At 39.0% G+C, this 20,184-nt stretch overlaps 1 protein-coding gene across 2 annotated transcripts in view; it reads right to left on the reverse strand.

Moving 5' to 3' along the window:
- The window catches only part of LOC308257526 (mitochondrial import inner membrane translocase subunit Tim23), a 33,839-nt gene that overhangs the window by 4,739 nt on the left and 8,916 nt on the right, over positions 1 to 20,184 (reverse strand). The window contains exons 3-6 of one of the 2 annotated variants that reach the window (XM_080687394.1): positions 11,907 to 12,000; positions 11,640 to 11,724; positions 8,418 to 8,476; positions 4,841 to 4,951 (exon numbers count right to left, since the gene is read on the reverse strand). In XM_080687394.1, the coding sequence (XP_080543520.1) occupies positions 4,841 to 4,951; positions 8,418 to 8,476; positions 11,640 to 11,724; positions 11,907 to 12,000 (349 nt within the window). The remainder of the gene's footprint in view (positions 1 to 4,840; positions 4,952 to 8,417; positions 8,477 to 11,639; positions 11,725 to 11,906; positions 12,001 to 20,184) is intronic. The other variant, XM_080687395.1, reaches the window with a different exon arrangement.

Here is a 20,184-nt window from a genome sequence, read left to right on the forward strand (position 1 = left end):
GTGGAAGTGATGGATGACTGGATAGCAGAGACTAACTTGGCTGTGCTTCCCTCAGCAGTCTCACCCCTCTCTTCCATGCAATCCCAGTTCTTCCATGCAACACTAAACTATCTCAGCTGTTTTTGACTCCCCACATTACTGTGTCCTTTTAGGGCTATTTTCACAGATCCTTAGTCTTTTTTGAGGGGGCTTTTCTGTGGGTGGTAGGGAGTGTCTCAGACTCTTTCAGAATCTTATGGAAGTTTTAGAGGGTTTATCAACCCTGAGTGAACACCTCTTGGTATAAACTTTGTACTTTAATTCTCTCTGGAAGTTACAAACAATTTAAGGTTTATAAGTAAAAATAAATGCTGGTATTTAGGAGGTAAGATTAACGGATGTCCAGTCAAGCCAGATTCTTTACTGTGGCCTATGAAGCTCTCTATCTGCTCCATGATTTGGTCCCTTGCCATTTTTATGACCCCAGATTCAAATACTCCTCCCAATGCCTTTGAACTCATGCTTCAGGGCCTTTATCTAAATCACTCCCTCGACTCCCACCTCACATGCTCCCTCATGTGTCAGTCTTTGTTCAAACATCACCTTCTCCTTGAGGTGAGTCTCAAAAGCCTTGGGACATACAGTTTTGCATGTATGCCTTAGTTTGCTGTAGAATAAACTGCCGAATGTTAGATTACTTGAGTAAAGGATCTACATATTTTAAATATTAATAACTAATGCCAAATTTCCCTTCAAAACACTTGCTTATCTTTTGCCAATATTAAATGCCATCTACCATCACCTTATTTAAGCCAGTTGGTGAAAAATATTATCGTAATGCTTTCTTTTACTTTTCCTGGCTGCTTATGAGACTGAACCACTTCTATCATTTAGCAGTCATTTATATTTTCCCCCTGAAGTGTCTGACATATCCTTACTCCATTTTTTATTTGAGTGATTTGTTGAAATGTTTTACATATTATGGCAGTTAGCCCTTTGCCTATTTTACATGTTACATGCATTTTTATTTGCTGGAACAATGCTGATGCCAGTAACAGAAACAAAGAAGTCATCAAGAGGCTCCTCCTTTTGACACATAGAAATTTAATTTTGAAGGACTGGCATTCATGGGGATCGGGTCTGCAACCCAGGCATGTGCCCTTGACCGGAATCGAACCAAGGACCCTTCAGTCCGCAGGCTGACGCTCTATCCACTGAGCCAAACCGGCTAGGGCAAAATTTAAAAAATTGAAAAAAAAAATCATATCTGAATTATTACTTTAAAAATTATCTTCTTGACCCTGCAGGGTGGCTCAGTTGGTTGGAGTGTTGTCATACACCAAAAAAAGTTGCAGGTTCAAACCCCAGTCGGTGCGTATGGGAGACAACCGATAGATGTTTCTTTCTCCCCTCCTCTATCTCTAAAATCAATAAACATACACTTGGGTGAGGATTAAAAAAAATTAGCCTCTTTCTGGTGTGACAATGTTAGGGGCAGAAATAGAATATTGGAAACTATAAGACATATTAATCATGCTTTGTTAACCATGATGGTATTGTTCTGACTAGAAAGCACGTTTTCACTTGGCTGGGAATTGTACACCCTGGGACATGAGAGCTAATACCGGAAAGCAGTCCAACCTCCTGTCCCAAGAACTGCTCATTGTTATGGGAAGATTTATAACCTCAAGGCTGAGATAATCTGGTCCTGGAGGCACCTGTTCTTTACAACTCCAGCCCCTATTACCTATAATTTGGTCCTGGGGCGCACACCCTATGTGACACTCCCCACGCCCCCCAAGTCTGCATGACTTGTAACCTGTAGTGATTATCCTGGGCCCACTTTCCCATGTAATCTTTGTCCTTCTACCCAATATAAGCAGCTGGCTTATGGTAGAGGGCAGAGCTGATTTTTGTGGATGACCTGCTGCTCTCCCATAATGCTGGTAGTACTGGAATAAACGCTCATTATGATTCAACCCTGTCTCTGCTTAATTGGCTGAAGTAGTGACAGGCAGCCCAGACTCCTTGATTGTCTGGTTACAATAGCACATTTTCTCATGTAGTATTTTCCTCATAATTTTTCTTTCTACTAAGTAGCTGCAGAAGTACTACTTTTGTACTAAAGTGGCTACATTGGATCATACTACTTTCATTCTAAAATCCTCCCCCGCCACCTTTTTAAATACATTTATTATTATTTTATACCAGAGGCCTGATGCACGAAATTCCTGCAAGGGGCTCCGAGGGCCGGGGCTGCTCTTTGTCTGGCCACCCAGTCTAATTAGCATATTATGCTTTTATTATTATAGATGTGTGTGTGTGTGTGTGTGTATAGAGAGTTGATTTCAGAGAGAAAGGGAGATGGAGAGATAGAAACATCAATGTTTGATGTTTCTATCATTGATTGGGTGCCTCCTGCACAACCCCTACGGAGGATTGAGTCCACAACCTGGGCATGTGCCCTTGACCGGAATAGAACCTAGGACCCTTCAGTCCACAGGCCGACGCTCTATCCATTCAGCCAAACTGGTTAGAGCTGAAGTCCTTCCATTTTTTTTATTTTTTTTTTAAATTCTATTTTGAAGAGTACACTGGGGATTGGAAATAATTTAGGTCAGCCTTTCCCTAAATGTGAAATTCCTCCCCTAACAGTTTATGCTGCTCTAGACTAGAGTGCACAAACTCTTTTCCAAATCTGAAAGTTGAAGTTACACATTTGCATTCCTGCCACACAAAATCAATAAAAGACACCAATCTGCCTTTGCTGAGGCAGGGACGGGAAGAAATGCTGGAATTTTGGTTCAGCAGATCATTTATTTCCTCTATGTCCACAACCGAAAGGGAGCTGCAACCAACTCATCACCTAACAGAATTAATGGATAATCTTTTTGCTTTTTCTCTTTTGAGCCAAGGGCTTTCTATTCCATAATTTATGTGGAAGCTGTCCCAAGCTATTACTGTAAGGAAGTCCGTGACACAGAAAACAGGCTACCATTTCTTTTGATAATATCAAGTATTCAGCCTTTTCCTTTCTATTTTTTAAACATGGATAATGCCTTAAATTAGATAATTTGCATTCATATATTCAGAACTGCTCCTAACACAGGAAATGCCATAATAGCTTACTTTGAGTAAGAATACAGGGAATGGTGGGGACTCAGCTTCCATGCCCACCCACTGAGGTAGAAGTGGCTCCCCACTCTGCTCCAGCCATTTGCCACCAAACAGTGTGAGCTTGGTGTCTTCCATTTATTCAAAAGAAGCTGGAATTCCAGATTTTTGTGAAATCTTCGTTTTTTAAAATAGTAATTTGTTATTTAAAAACCCTTTCTGGCTGAGTGCGACCTTTGTGCTCCCAATTAAAATTTAAAATTCTTTTGTCTGACCCTACAGATTTTCAATGTGAAAGTATTTTTAGGTTTTTAAGCTTTTTCTATGCCAAGGCAACATTTCATGGACATATTCCACCTGGAAACTGTATGTGTGTAAATATATCATAAATGGTGCAAGAAGTTGTGTGAGCTCTTAGGAATAAAATTCCAAATGGAATCTATTTCAATACAGAAAAGCCTCTCACTCTAGATATGGTGGGAAAACTTGGACTTTATAATCATGTGAGACTTCTCACATTTCTTTCTCGTAAAAATTGAACAAAAATACTACCTGATATATGTGATGAAAGAATTCCTAATAAACAGAATTGCTCAGTTAATCAAGTGTCTCAGACATAACAAAGCAATCAAACAAATAAAAGTGCTCTTCAGAGACAGGAGTATAGAACTTATAAAGTTTAATTACATAATTTAAAACTGAAGTGATGAAAAATTTGGGGCTGTCACTGTTTATATGACATTTTGAAAAAGGTCGTCTTAATACTGTGCTCATCTATAAAGCTGGAGTGTGATTCTCATCTCACAGAGTTTTAAATGAAACAAATTATTAAGTATTCACTGCTGAGAGTATAATCATAATTCAGTGAATGTCAATTATTTTTCCATTTTAGAGGAGAATTTGATATTTGATCTTCCCCAGGATCAACTCTTAGGACTTTGGTTATTTTTCAAAATTGAATGGTATTTAGTTTATCTAATGTTCATTCATAACAGTATTATTCAAGGTAGGCAAAGGTGGAAGCAACCAAGTATCTGCTTAGGATGGAAAAAAATTGTGACACATGCTATAACATGGATGAACCTTGAGGACATTACACTAAATGAAATAAGCCAGTCACAAAACGACAAATACTGTATGATTCCACTTACATGAGGTACCTAAAGTAGTCAATTTCATAGATAGAAAGCAAAATGGTACTTGCCAGGGGCTGAAGTGAGAAATGGAGAGTTGTTTAATGAGTAGTTTCCATTTTGCAAAATGAAGAAAAGTTCTGGAGATTGGTTGCACAACAATGTAAATATATTTAACTTTACTAAACTGTACACTTTAAATATGGTTCAGCTCTAACCGGTCTGGCTCAGTGGATAGAGCGTCGACCTGCGGACTGAAGGGTCCCAGGTTCAATTCCAGTCACATGTACGTTTGTTGCGGGGACATCCCCAGTAGGGGATATGCAGGAGGCAGCTGATCGATGTTTCTCTCTCATCGATGTTTCTAACTCTCTATACCTCTCCCTTCCTCTCTGTAAAAGAAATCAATAAAATATATTTAAAAAAATGGTTCAGACTGTTAATCTTATATGTATTTTACCAAAACTAAACAAACAAAAACCAAAAAAATCTCTGGTTTCTGAGAACACTATATTATACGGGAAAAAAAAAAAAGATGCAGTTTCATTAGAAAACTATGCATCAAAAGCATACTTCAAGTGTATTAAGAGAGCTCTCTATTCAAAATCTCCTACCTGTACATTTATACAACATGCCCGTCATAGTTCCAGCTGCTACTGTATTGAGGTCATCTTCTGCACCTCGTGTTTTCTCAATGATGACACCAAATGCACTATAAAGCAAAGCTACAGGGGAAATGGAACTGATCAGTAATATAAAAGTGATTAAAAGCCAGTATAGAAATTATACTTAGATAAATGTATCCTACAGTCATCATTCTGTAAGTATTCAAAGGTATATAAAGAGTGACCACTTGAACACTGTTTGTAATAGCAAAAGCCTGGCTACAACTAAAATGCCCATCAGGAAGACACTGAACCAAAAAGGGACTTCCCACATGATGGAATGCTATATATACTGAAAACAAAAAGGAGGACGAGCTATAGTCACTAATCCAGGCAAGTGACTATGACTCCGGATATGCAAATAAGTTATTTGGAAAGGTTTAGAAGAAATATTAATAGAAGCCAATTATGGAAAGTACCATCCCTAGCCAGTTTGGCTCAATAGATAGAGTATCAGTCTACGGACTGAAGGGTCCTGGGTTGGATTCCCGGTCAAGGGCACATGCCTGGGTTGTGGGCTTGATCCCCAGTGGGGGGCATGCAGGAGGCAGCCGATCGGTGATTCACTCGCATCACTGATGTTTCTATCTCTCCCTCTCCCTTCCTCTCTGAAATCAATACACACACACATATATATACACTGAATGGCTAGATTATTATGATCTCTGAATGCATAATAATCTGGCCACTCAGTGTGTGTGTGTGTGTGTATATATATATATATTTATTAGAGGCCCAGTGCATGAATTCATGCATGGGTGGGGTTTGGCCAGCCTGGCCAGGGGGAAGGGACATGGGCGGCTGGCCTGCCTGCCTGCTGGTTGAACTCCTGGTAGAGGGGACAATTTGCATATTAGCCTTTTATTATATAGGATATACACTGAATGGCCAGATTATTATGCATTCAGAGATCATAATAATCTGGCTAATCAGTGTATACTAGTATATTTAAAAAAAAAAAAGTACTACTGGGGAGTCCCATGAAGAATCTCTTTAATTTTCACTTGTATTTTATTTATAGTAACTGTACTTCAGATTTAGAAACAAAAACACATGTATTTCTATTGTGAGAAAAATAAAACTTAAAAATATAATTTTTGCTGATCTGACCAAAAATTAGGTATAATTTTCATTTATTCATTTCAGACAGCTATGTTGTGTTAGCTGTTGTCATTTAAAAATAAAATTTGACAACCTAAGGCCTGGCCGGCATAGCACCTGAGCATCAACCTATGAACCAGGAGGTCACGGTTTGATTCCAGGTCAGGGCCCATGCCCTGGTTGCAGGCTTGGTCCCCTTGGGGAGCGTGCAGGAGGCAGCTGATCAATGGTTCTCTCTCATCATTGATGTTTCTATCTCATTCTCCCTCCCCCTCTCTTCCTTTCTGAAATCAATAAAAACATATTTTAAAAAAACTGATAATCTAAGGCACTGGTCGGCAAACTCATTAGTCAACAGAGCCAAATATCAACAGTACAACGACTGAAATTTCTTTTGAGAAATTTTTAAAACTTAAACTTCTTCTAACGCCACTTCTTCAAAATAGACTCGCCCAGGCCATGGTACTTGGTGGAAGAGCCACACTCAAGCGGCCAAAGAGCCGCATGTGGCTCGCGAGCTGCAGTTTGCTGACCACTGATCTAAGGGAAAAGAGGTCAGTGCCCCTGACCAGTCAGATATTGCATGTTTTGAAAATTCTTGCAGCACACCAGTTGAAAAATTGCTGCATTAACCCTTTTCCTTACCTGTTCTCAAAACTGCCACATTTGACCCCTCAACATTATACCAAGATCAGTCTTACAACTCCTTTGTTGCGATGTTTTTATAGTTTACTAGAGGCCGGATGCACAAAGATTCATGCAAGAATGGGCCTTACCTCCCCTGGCTGCCAGCACTGCCTTCGCTCTAGCCCGGAGCCACCTTTCTGCCTTTGCTCTGGCCTGGAGCTGCCTTCCCACCTTCCCACGCTGCCCAGAGGCCCGGAGTGGCTGGGGTGGTGTGGAACGCCTGCGTTGTCACCATGGCGACGATGCAGGCATCCCACCCTGCCCCCAGCTGCTCAGTGCCTGTGTATGCAAATTAACCCGCCATCTCTGTTGGGTTAATTTGCATGCTCACTCCTGATTGGCTGGTGGGTGTTGCGAAGGTACGGTCAATTTGCATCTTTCTTTTATTAGTGTAGGTAAAGGCTCTTCTTTAATAATTTCAACTTATTTAACTGAAATTGAACTTGAGCAGAACATTGTGATTGATCACATCACAAAGGGAGCACACAGGGTGACTGGCCATCCCTGTCTGCCTAGGACTGAGAATTTCCTGGTACATGGGAACTTTGATGCTAAATCTAAGAAAGTCTGGGTAGAACAGAATGGCTGAGTATTCTAAGTATACAAGCAATCAAACAGAGCAAAGGAGGGTGACAATGTATGGGGGTTAGGGCAAAGGGGACATGAGCAACATAGGGAAGCAGCCATTTACTAGGACCCCAAATGCGAGTCTGACTTTATAGTGTGAAAATGTACTACTTCCAAATCATGACAAGGCTAGGATCTTACTGTGTCAAAGGCCTTTTCTATCTTTCAATGAGATGCCTACATTTTCCCCTACTTAATCTGCATATTTAAAAGATTTCCAAGCTTTCAACTAAGTTATATCTCAAGAAAACCTTGGATGCTGGAGTGTAAGTGCCCCAAGTAGGTTTATTTTTTTATTTTATTTTATTTTTTTTAAAAATATATTTTATTGATATTTCACAGAGAGGAAGGGAGAGGGATAGAGAGCCAGAAACATCGATGAGAGAGAAACATCGATCAGCTGCCTCCTGCACACCTCCCACTGAGGATGTGCCCGCAACCAAGGTACATGCCCTTGACCGGAATCGAACCCGGGACCTTTCAGTCCGCAGGCCGACGCTCTATCCACTGAGCCAAACCGGTTTCGGCCCCAAGTAGGTTTATTTTAAGTCATGAGCAAAGAGTTAATCATTCATAAACAATATAATAGGAAAGCAGTGGGCCCTAAGTACCACTGAACTACCCCCTTGCTTAGAATTGCAAATGTTTTCATTATCCAAAAGGCCCTACTGTAACTCGGGAAATTAAGTCTGGAAAATCTACTCAGGTAAACAGAATGCTGAAAACCAGCCTTAGGCAAACAGAGCAAGAAGGCTGGGTGAAACTATTACATCTAATGACAGCACCCTAAATTTTCCTAACATACAAAGCCATTTGCCTTGGACCTAAATTATTTGGATTTCATTTAGTTAAAACATGATTTTATTTGGTGTCGTGCTTGGGCAGGAGGGTACCTTGAGATATTTTTTTTCGAGTTTTAAAAGATGTGAAACATTAAGAATTGGTATACAAGGAAATGGTATACAAGATGGTATTAGCACCTAGGGATTATTTTATGTAGCTCCTGGTCTTTTCCTAGAATTTAAAAAATTTTGGTTGATCAAACTGTTCATGATATGTGTACATTCTTTCTTTGCATTAATAATTTATTATCAAGTGAATCTTTACTTACCCAGAGAACCTAAAGTATTAGCCCAAAGTGCCCCTTGCCTCGTCACCATGTTCAAAATCCTACAAGGGCAGAAAGACAAAGAATCTGTATTTAGAATCATTATTTCCTCTAGTAATGTGAAAAACCATAATTGCAGCTATTTAGAAAGTATCAATACAATTCCCAGTTTTCTTCATGAAAAAACTTAGTATCTCCTCAGAATTCATTAAGAATGGCTTTTACTTTATAGAAATAGAAATGAAGGTAAAACACCAACCTTTTTGAGTAATAAGTAAGGAAATTTCTTACATATATAAAATAATTAAATATATGTCAAACACATAAAGGGTTTGAATGACAGCCCAAAATGTATTTTATAAGAAGTTTACAGAAACACGAAAAAAAAAAAAAAAAGTATACAGAAACTGACATGGCCATTATAATGAACAAACTAGATTGCAATTAAGGTTTTTTTTGGGCGGGGAGGGGGTATATGTTGAGAATATTAAGTACAATCAAATCATGGATTATAGAACATAAGGCAGAATTAAAAATAAATATGTACTCGAAGAGAAGGAAAAATCAAACCAGAACACATGGAGAAAGCACGCTGTGTCTGCTCCCACACTAGAACTAAGCCACCAAAGTGGATGCTTAGCACACTCTCAAGGAAGCACAGTTCTGCCTTGCACCAGTGCCTGATGCCACCAGAACAGTGACAGAGGCAACTGGAGGAAGAAGACAGGACATTTCTCTCCCAGCAGTGTAACACCATCACAGGAACGATCTGTCTGGATAGCTGACTACTGCTGGGCATTACAGAATTATAGCAGCAAACAAAAAAAAGAACTAAATATTAATGCTCAATAAAATAAATTTGTATTACTTATAAAAGGTTGTTTATGGAGAAATATATTGTTTTAATTAATTATTTACTAATATATTTAAGGTTTAGCACGTTGTTTTTACATTTGTCACAAGCCTTTTAAAAAAAATTGTCGAACAGAAACCACTCTTTTTTTTATTTTTAAACAAAGGAAGAGAGATGGAAACATCAATGTGAGAGAGAAACACTAATCGGCTGACTTCGTCACGTATCAGGACGAGGGATCAAACCCGCAACTTGGGTTTGTGCCCTGGCCAGGAATTGAACCGATGACCAGAAAGTGCTTTGGACAACACTCATCAACTAAGCAATACCGACTAAGGCTGTCACAAGCTTTTAAAACTATTAATTTTCATAGTGTTGTACTGTTGATAGCACTGCAAATTGGTAAAATTCTTTGGGATGCAATTGGGCACCATACCTCCATATATTGGGCCTTTACTTCTAACTTTAATCATCTCTCAACAATCTTTATAGGCAGACAGTATGGAAAGCTTACCTAAGATTACAAAATAGCAAGTAATAGAACTAGGCTTTGAAGCTACATAGATCTGTCTAGCTTGAAACCCTACCTTCTTTCCATTTTCAAATGCTGTCTCCTTATCTAAGAAGAGCAGCATGATTATGTAAAAAACGGTGTGAAATATTTAAAAAAATGCAAACTAATTTGACTCTCTAAAAATTAATAACTATTACTGTTTTAAAAAACAAAGGTTATCTTTTCTAGATCTTCAAAATTAATATTTAATGATAGGACACTGGGAATTAGTTTCACTGGGAATTAGTTTCATAATAATATGGAAGGGAAGAAGAAAATGGGATACAATTGGTCTTTGATGGCCGTTGAGAGTAAATTATGGTTCATAGGTGTTCACTGTACTATTTTGCCTACTTTTATAGATATTCCAAATTTTCCACAATACAAAAAGTAAAAAAAAAAAAATTATTGGAGTAAAAAACAAATATTAAGAATATATATATAAGAATAGTCAAGAATCTGGGCTAGTAAAGCAAGGGCAACGATCAACACAGTAATAGGAATATACCTTCAAATTTCCCAAGATCTAATTCTAGCAGACACCTGCTGCCATCTGCTGGTTAAACAATAAATAATGAAGATGGAGTTTCAAGTGTTCTATGTGAGCTATTGAAGAATACATGTAGCCCAGCTGGTGTGCTCAGCAGTTGAATATAGACCCAGGAACCAATAGGTTGCTGGTTCAATTCCCTGTCAAGGCACATGCCCAGGTTATGAGATCATTCCCCGGTAGGGGCTTTGCAGCAGCCAGCCGATTGATGATGCTCTTCTCTCATACATGTTTCTTTCTCTCTCTATTCCTTTCCCCTCCTCTCTCTCTAAAAAAATCAATAACAATAAAAAATAAGACCTACAAGACTCTCATTTAAAAAAAAAAAAAATATATATATATATATATGTACTGTGATTTCACTCATATAAAGTATAAAAACATACAAAACTAAACAATATATTAAGGGAATGTCAACAGGGACTGGTCATGTTTATTTCTTAAGCTGGGTGAAGATATATATTATACTAGAAGCCCGGTAAACAGGATTTGTGCACTGGTGGGGGAAGTGGCCTGTGGGGATCGGCCCACTGTGGGAGCGCCGCTCATCCCAGTCAGCAGAGTGGCGTTCCCACTGTGGGAGTACACTGACCACCAGGTGGCAGCTCCTGCATTGAGCGTCTGCCCCTGGTGGTCAGTGTGCGTCATAGCAACTGGTCGACCAGTCGTTCTGCCATTTGGTTGCTGGGCTTTTATTATATAGGATACACTTTCTGATCTTTTTAATTGTACTTTCCCTTTTCTGCAAAACAGTTTTCTAAGAAAACTGTCTTATTCCTTCTGGAACTATCTCTAAGTTCTAGGAATTTGATTTAAATTTTCTGTAGCGTTTCATTTCAGAAGTAGAAAGTGAAGTTAAATTCAAGTCAAGTAATAGTAAATCTAGCAACCACTCTTACATGCTTTTTATTTCTTCACTACCATGTCCTATGGTTATGGATGCCCCTGAACAATCCAAATAATACACTAGTCATTCAACAATTTGAAAATCAGGTTTTATAGACCTGCAGAATGAAACAGGTGTAGCTGAGAAGTTAGAATGGGATAGCACTAGCTGACTGAAGGACACTGGCTCAAAAATCATTCCTTTTAAAAGCTTAAGAGTCACTAACTCGATTTCTTAGTTCCTTTTATTTTGAGTAAGAAAAAAAGAGTGACCAAAAAGTATATCAATACTCTCAACATTTGTAATCTCAAGATAGTGCTCATCAAGCCAACAGAGTAGAGGTTAATATTCAACATTACATCAGATGATTACATGAGACTTACTGTACGTTTCTTGGTTTGGACCAGGCCATGTTCTGGGTTTCTTTCAATCCTAGTCGTAGACCGTTCATTGCCCCAAATGCAGCCCCTGGTAAATCATAGTAACAATTCATCCAAATAATACATCTTTATATTTAAAAACAACTGCACTTCTGATTTTTTTTCATTTTTTATATAACAGGAAAAGATGAAAAATGTAAAATATTCTAATGGCTTTTGATTTTAAGCATCTTTGACTACTTAGATTAAGAACACTTTTATTATACCCACCTGTCATACAACATCCTCCAATGGTAAAGAAGGCCAGTTCAAATCTGCCCCGGGTTTTATTAGCTCCAGTTGGTAAAATAAACTCATCTGTATCCTAAAGGGGTAACAATGAAAACCAAGCTGAGCTCCCCTCAGGACAGAGTACTTGCAGAGTGTTTTTTAATTTGTTAAAGCAGTTTTTCACAGAAAGTATCATCTTAAATTAACTAAAACTTAACTATACTTAAACAAAAATAAAACTTTCTGCAACAACAGCAACACCTAAATCAAAGTGAAATGAAATATACAACATATATAGTTATGCACCTTCATTCTTAGGAAGGATTCTTGTTCAGAACTGTGCTTCTCAATGTAAATTTTACAGATTGCATGTAATTTGCCTTATCTATATATATAAAAGCCTAAGTGACTGTTATGACCAAACCAGCAGAATGATTGGTCGACCAGTTGCTATGATGCCCAGTGACCACCAGGGGGCAGACACTCAACGCAGGAGCTGCCCCTGGTGGTCAGTGCACTCCCACAGCCAACAGCCCATGGCCCCTCCCTCTGGCCCCCATCGGTCCCTGGTGCTAAACCATTTGTAGAGATCTGCTTCTGGGTCGGGGTTTTGTACGTAGCAGAGCAGCTCCCTCACTATCTAATGAAAGTCAGCCCTCGACACAAGGGTTTGTCTCGCTCCCGTCCTCTCCCTTTCCTGGGAGCTGCCTGCCCACCGCAGTGGTGGTGCAGCAGTGAGGGAAGGAGAAGGGGTGAGGCGGGGCGCTGATGGTGGTGTCGGCACCCATTCCTTCTGTGCCCAGCCTGGCGACCGTTGCCTCCTCTCATCCACCTGCCAGGGCCTTCGGGCCCTGGGCTGCAATGGGGAACTGGGGGCGGGGGGGGAAGTGGCGGACGTGAGCCCTTTGCTAGGGGGGCTGAGGGCTGGCTCCCTCCTTGGGGCCAGCGGCCAACCTCCCACGGTCCCCCACCCCCCATGCACAAATCTGTGCACCGGGCCTCTAGTATAATAATAAATTTGAAGCAACAGTGCAACAGAGTTTAGGAAGAACAGCCCTAGAAAAAGGTAAAGTGAAATCTATGAGAAGTAACCATTTACAGAGTAACAGTCTGAAAGGAGAAAATAACTTTCATTTCACAGCTACTATCTATCAAACACCATTTTATGATGTGTCAGACCAAATGATCATTAAATAAAATGAGCAGAAACTATAAAAGCAGAACAATTTGGATCAGTTATGCAAGAGCAAAATTACCTTAATAATTATTCCTTTGATAATCTTAGAAAGAAAGCTATAGACCCTCTTTCCAATAAATGCATACACAAAATTTGGTATGAACCGAACCCTAGTTTGAGAAATGCTACTCTAAGAGCACAATATGATTAATTGTGCAATACAATACATTCTTATGAAGGGCACGTTCAATACATTTTTCCAAGCTTTCCACACAAAAATGGTTAGAAAAAGCCCCTGAAGGACAGTACATACACATTTAGCAACTCTCTAACAGGTCCCTTTGTGAAATGCTGACCTTTGTTTAGTAAGTGCATTCCTGATTAGGAAAAATCATAGCTCTGTACTGGTTTTTGATTTCTGGCTTATGCATATATTCTCAGCAAAAGTTGCACAAATAAGCAAACACATCTACTCTTATCACACAGAAATGGTTGGCTGGGCAATAATAAGCACACACTGAATAGATGCCATGCCATGAATAATATTCATACACTAGAGGCCCAGTGCATGAAAATTTGTGCACTGGAGAGGGGGTGTCCCTCAGCCCAGCCTGCCCCCTCTCACAGTCTGGGATCCCTCAGGGGATGTCCTAAGCCGCAGTCTGGCCTCCGTTTGTGGGAGGTGACCGGGCCAATCAGGGGAAGGCGCCGCCCCATCACCCTGCCGCCACGGCTGCCAGCCCTCGGCCCTCGCAGCCGCCATGGCTTTGTCAGGAAGGACGTTCGGCTGTCTGGTCTAATTAGCATATTACGCTTTTATTATTATAGTTTTATAAATTTTGGGCCTTTCCGGAATTTAAAATTAATGACTTAATTTTAAATTATGCTTATGGTTTGAGGTTTTTCGAAATGTGACATTTGATTTGATGAGGTAATTATCTTTCAATCAAAAAATGAGTCACTAATTACAAATAGGAAATTTAAAAAAATGGCTATGATGAACCTTAGTAAGTCAAGTGCATGTCATTATCAACTCACTCTTTGTTAGGGTCAACTATACTAAAAAGACTATGAGGATTGAAAGCAAATATACTTCATTCATATACAGTGACTTGAAAATAATGTGATGGTTACTTGTCACTGGGACTTTTCAAGTTAGTAAAAATGTACTGTTTCACCCTAGCCGGTATGGCTCAGTTGGTTGGAACGTCAGCCTGTACACTGAAAGGTCTTTGGTTTGATCCCTAGTTGGGTCGAACGCAGGAGGCAACTGATTAATGTTTCTTTCTCACATCAACGTTTCTCTCTCTCTCCCTTCTCTCTTTCTAAAACAAACAAACAAACAAACAAACAAACAAACAAACATGTCCTCAGGTGAGGATTAAAAAAAAAGTACTGTTCCATATAACAAAACTTTTCAAAGATTTTGAGGGAGGAGATGCTGGTCAAATTACATTAATTTGGGGGGGAGGGGAAGAGGAATCCATGAAATTAAAGCTCTTGGTTTCTATAAAAATATGATTACCAATTTTCCCCTACTTAATTGTCTTCATACCCTTGTTGAAAACCTACTGACTATAAATGTGAAGAGTTTATTTCTGGCCTTTCAATTTTATTTTGTTGATCTAAATATAGAGCTATCCTTGTGCCAGCACCACAATGTCTTAATTATTGTAGCTTGAGAATCAGTTTTGAAATTGGGATGTGTGAGTGCTCCAATTTGCTCTCCTTTATTGGCTATTTTGTATCCTTTGTATTTTCATATGTATTTTAAAATCAGCCAATTTCTGCAAAAAATCCTGCTGAGATTTTGATAGCGTCTGTTGAATCTGCAGGTTGATTTGGAAATTGTTATTCTAACAATATTAAACCTTCCAAGAAACTGGAATACGTTCTATTTATTTGTCTTAAGTTTTTAAAGTACAAATTTTAGATTTTTATTGAATTTAGTCCTACATATTTTATTCTTTTTGATGTCATTGTAAATGGAATTGTTTTTGCACTTTCATTTTTGTGGTGTCCATTGCTATTATATAGAAATATAATTAATTAATTAGGTATACTGATCTTGTGTCATTCTACTTTGCTGAAATTCTAAATTAAAACTAAGTTTTTTGTGGTCTCCTTAGGATTTTCTTTCTTTTTTAAATATATTTTTATTGATTTCAGCAAGGAAGAGAGATAGAGAAACATCAATGATGAGAGAGAATCATTGATCAGCTGCTCTTGCATGCCCCCTACTGGGGATCGAGCCGGTAACCCGGGCATGTGCCCTGACTGGGAATCGAACCATGACTTTCTGGTTCATAGGTTGACGCTGAAACACTGAGCCATGCCGGCTGGACCCTTAGGATTTTCTGCACACAAGATCATGATACCTTAAAATAGTTTTACTTTTTCCTTTATCAATCTGGATGCCAGTCATTCTCTTGCCTAATTGTCCTGGTAAGACAATGCTGAAGAGAAGTGAAGAGAGTGGGCATCCTTGTCTTGTTCCTCATTAGTGGGAACGTATTGAGATTTTCACCATGTTAGCTTTGGATATTTTTCCCCGCATGAGTTCTCTTTGAAAATTTTTTAAAACTCATTTTTATTGTTGACACTATGACAGATGTTCCCATCTCCACCCCCATCACTTTGTCCACTTCCACCCAGTCCCATAGCTTTGGAAATTTTGATAAAAAGGATTGAAGACATTCCCCTTTATTCCTAGTTTATTTTTTTAAATCACAAAGGAATGTTGAATTTGGTCCAATGTCTTTTCTGCATCTATGGAGCTAATCATGTAGTTTCTTTTCTTTACTGATATGGCACAGTACAATGATTTTCAAATGTTAAACCAACCTTGCAATCCTGAGATATCTAACAAAACTCTTTGAAGTTTCTTGATCAGTTTAATCCAATATCCTAATAAAAAACCCAACCAACCAAAAAACCCAAAACAGCTTGGTTTGAGTGGCTTATTTGGTTGAGCATCATCTCGAGCACCAAAAGGTTGCTGGTTCGATTCCCAGTCATGGCACATATCTGGTTTGTGGGCTTGATCCCCAGTGAGGGAGTATACGGGAGGCAGCGATCAATGCTTCTAAGTATGTCCTCAGGTGAGGATTAAAAAGAAAAGAACAAAATGAAACCCAAAACAAAAGAATACGGAGGCCAATGTGTAAACCTGAAAATGTATAACCCTAATTTCAAGTGTTTATGCATAGACTTCTGAATAATATTAATAATCTGAACTAATAAAATAAACTCAAGTAATTAAGTACATTTTTTAAACATGTAAAGATTTAAGATTTCATTTAAAGATTCCCAGGTTATACTTCCTCATTTGTGTTTAACTTACTATTAATGGTTTCTTATAACTTTACTGGAGGCCCAGTGCACAAAATTTGTGCACTGTTAGAGTCCCTAGGGGCTGCCAGCTGGGTACTCCCTCCCTTCCCCTGGCCGACCCTGCCCCTGGTCGAACTCCCAGATGAACTCCCGGTTGAGGGGACAATTTGCATACTATGCTTTTATTATACAGAATAATAAATCATGCCAATATTTTTACTGGAAGGCTATTTATTTTTATTTTATTTTTTCTATCACCATTTGTCCTTCCTATACCCTCTTACATCCCTTCTCCCCCCACTGCAATCACCACACTGTTTTCCATGTCCACAAGCTCTCTCTTTTTTTTTTTTTTTCTCAATCCCCTAAGCACCAGTAGTATTCCACTGTGCAAATGTACCATAGTGGTTTTACCCACTCATCTACTGATCGATACTTGGGCTGCTTCTAAACCTTGGCTATTGTAAATAACGCTGCAATGAACATAGGGAGGCATATATTCTTTCAAATTAGTGTTTTGGGTTTCTTCAGATAAATTCCTAGAAGTGGAACTGCTGGGTCATAAGGCAGTGTGTGTGTGTGTGTGTGTGTGTGTGTGTGTGTGTGTGTGTGTGTGTTTTTAAACCTCACCTGAGGATATTTTTCCATTAATTTTTAGAGAGAGGGAAAGGCAGAGAGGAGTATCGATGTGAAAGAAACAAATCGATTGGTTGCCTCCTGCATGCATCCTGTCCAGAGCCCAGACAGGAACCTGCAACTGAGGTACGTGCTGTTCACTGGAATTGAACCCAGGACCCTTTGATCTATAGGCCCACACTCTATCCATTGAGCCAAACTGGCTAGGGCCATTTGTAATTTTTTTTTTCTTTTTTTTTAAATATATTTTATTGATTTTTCACAGAGAGGAAGGAAGAGGGATAGATAGTCAGAAACATCGATGAGAGAGAAACATCGATCAGCTGCCTCTTGCACACCTCCCACTGGGGATGTGCCCGCAACCAAGTTACATGCCCTTGACCGGAATCGAACCTGGGACCTTTCAGTCCGCAGGCTGACACTCTATCCACTGAGCCAAACCGGTTTTGGCCATTTGTAATTTTTTTAAAAATATATTTTTATTGATTTCAGAGAGGAAGGGAAAGGGGGAAAAAGAAAGAGAGAGAGAGAGAGAGAGAGATGTGCCCTTGACTGGAATCGAACCCAGGGCCCTTTAGTCTGCAGGCCAACACTCTATCCACGAGCCAGATCGATTAGGGCCATTTTTAATGTTTTGAGGTAACTCCATTTTGCTTTCCATAGTGGCTGGACCAATCTGCATACCCACTAACAGTACACAAGGGTTCCCTTTTCTCCACATTCTCACCACTTGTTTACTGATTTACTAAGGATAGCCATTCTGACAGGTGTGAGGTGATGATATCTCACTGTGGCTTTTGTGCAGCTTTTCATGTCTATTGGCCAGCTGTATGTCCTCTTTGGAGAAGTGTCTATTTAGGTCCTTTACCCATATTTTAATTAGATTGGTTTTTGGTGTTGAGTTTTATAAGTTCTTTATAAATTTTGGATATTAATCCCTTATCAGATACATCGGTGATATATGTTCTCCAATTCAGTAGTTTGTTTTTTCATTTTGTTGAAGATGGAATACAATTTAAATTAATTCCTTGTTACTTTAAAAATTAAATCTTTGCTCTGATCAGTGACTGCTGCTATGATCATAGAGGTGCAGACAAAGAAGAAGAGGACAGCCATTGTTGTTGCATGCCCCACCTATTGCTAAGTGACTTCCAGGGGCTTTAAAATAGAGCTGGTCTCTTTTTTGTTCTCCCCTTGATTTTGCTTTTTCTTCCTTTGGGAGCCAGACATTAAAGACTAGAATATTAAAAAGCAACTGCATATAAAGAAAAAATTAAAAAGTGACATACCCAGAAAAAAGAACAGGCTCAGAAAAGAACTGAGAAGAGCTTAAGTTTACACCTCAAGCTGGTCCTCAGAATAGAGACAGCCTATAATTACATACATACATATATATATATATACACACACACACACACACACACACACACTCCAAAACAATAACAAAAAAGCAAAACTTGGGGAAGGGAATGAATCTGATTCCCAGGATGTCCAGTTTTTAACAACAAAATCACGAGGCATATAGAAGAAACAGGAAAGTATGGCCCATTCAAAGGAAAAAAAAAGAATCAACAGATATGTCCCTGAAAATAACCTGGTGAAGAATCTACTAGGCAAATAATTCAAAAACAATTGTATTTAGAGAAGCTCTAAAAACTAAAGGAGATGTGGAAAAAGACAAAACGATGTACAAACAAAATGGAAATATCAAATCAATAAAGAGGTAGCCCTATGTGGTTTGGCTCAGTGAATAGAGCATTGGCCTGCGGACTGAAGGGTCCCGGGTTCGATTCCAGTCAAGGGCATGTACCTTGGTTGTGGGGACATCCCCAGTAGGGGATGTGCAGGAGGCAACTGATTGATGTTTCTCTCTCATTGATGTTTCTAACTCTCTATCCCTCTCCCTTCCTCTCTGTAAAAATCAATAAAATATATATTAAAAAAAAGAGGTAGAATATTTAATGACTGAAAACTTTCCAAATTTGATGAAAAAGATGAATATGAAGATCCTAGGAGCTCAATAAACATCAAGATAATTTCAGAGACCCACCTTGAGGCACATTAAAATCAAACTTTTAAAAGCCCAAAACAAGGAGAGAATGTTGAAAGCAGTAAGAGAAGCAACTCAGCACATATAAGGGATCCTCAGTAAAATTACCAGCAGATTTCTCAAGAGAAACTTTACAGGTCACAAGACCATGGACCAATTTATTTAAAGTGCTAAGAGAAAAAAAAATGTCAACCAAGAATCCTATATCTACTAGAACTGTCCTTCAAAAGTGAGGGAGACATAACCAGATAAACAAAAGCTGAGGGAGTTCATGACCACCAGACCAGCCCTGAAAGATATGATCAAAGAAGTACTACAGCCCTGGTCTGCATGGCTCAGTTGGTTGGGTGTCATTCCATGCATTGCAAAGTTGCCAGTTTGATCCCCAAGTCAGGAACATGCAGGTTTCCCTTATTCTTTCTCTAAAAGCAATCCAAAAATCTTTTAAAAAAAAAAAGAGAGAGAGAGAGAGATGAAAGGATACTAGACAGTAACTTGATGTTTCATGAAGAGACGATCTCAGTAAAGGAAAATATATAGGACAATTATAAAAGTTAGTGTTATTATATTTTTGATTTGCCACTCCACATTTTGTTTTCTACACAATTTTAAAGAGTAAAGCATTTAAAACAATTATTAGATGTTTTAGGGAACACAACGTATGAAGATATAATTTTGTGACACTGATAATTAAATGGTGGCAGACAGAGCAATAGAGGAGAAGCATTTTTGTATGTTATTGAAGTTAAGCTGGTATAAATTCAAATTAGTGCCCTAGCCGGTTTGGCTCAGTGGAAAGAGTGTCGGCCTGCAAACTGAAAGGTCCCAGGTTCGATTCTGATCAAGGGCACATGCCTAGGTTGTGGGCTCAATCCCCAGTGGGGGGCTTGCAGAAGGTAGCCGATCAATGATTCTCTCTCATCATTGATGTTTCTATCTCTCTCTCCCTCTTCCTTCCTCTCTGAAATCAATAACAATATATTAAAAAAACACACAAATGTATTAAAAAATTCAAATTAGTGTTATAACTTTAGGATGTTAAGTGTAATCCCCAGGGTAACCACACACACACACACACACAC

The sequence above is a fragment of the Plecotus auritus genome, assembly GCF_963455305.1.
Source record: "Plecotus auritus genome assembly, chromosome: 9".
Classification (NCBI taxonomy): Eukaryota; Metazoa; Chordata; class Mammalia; order Chiroptera; family Vespertilionidae; genus Plecotus; species Plecotus auritus.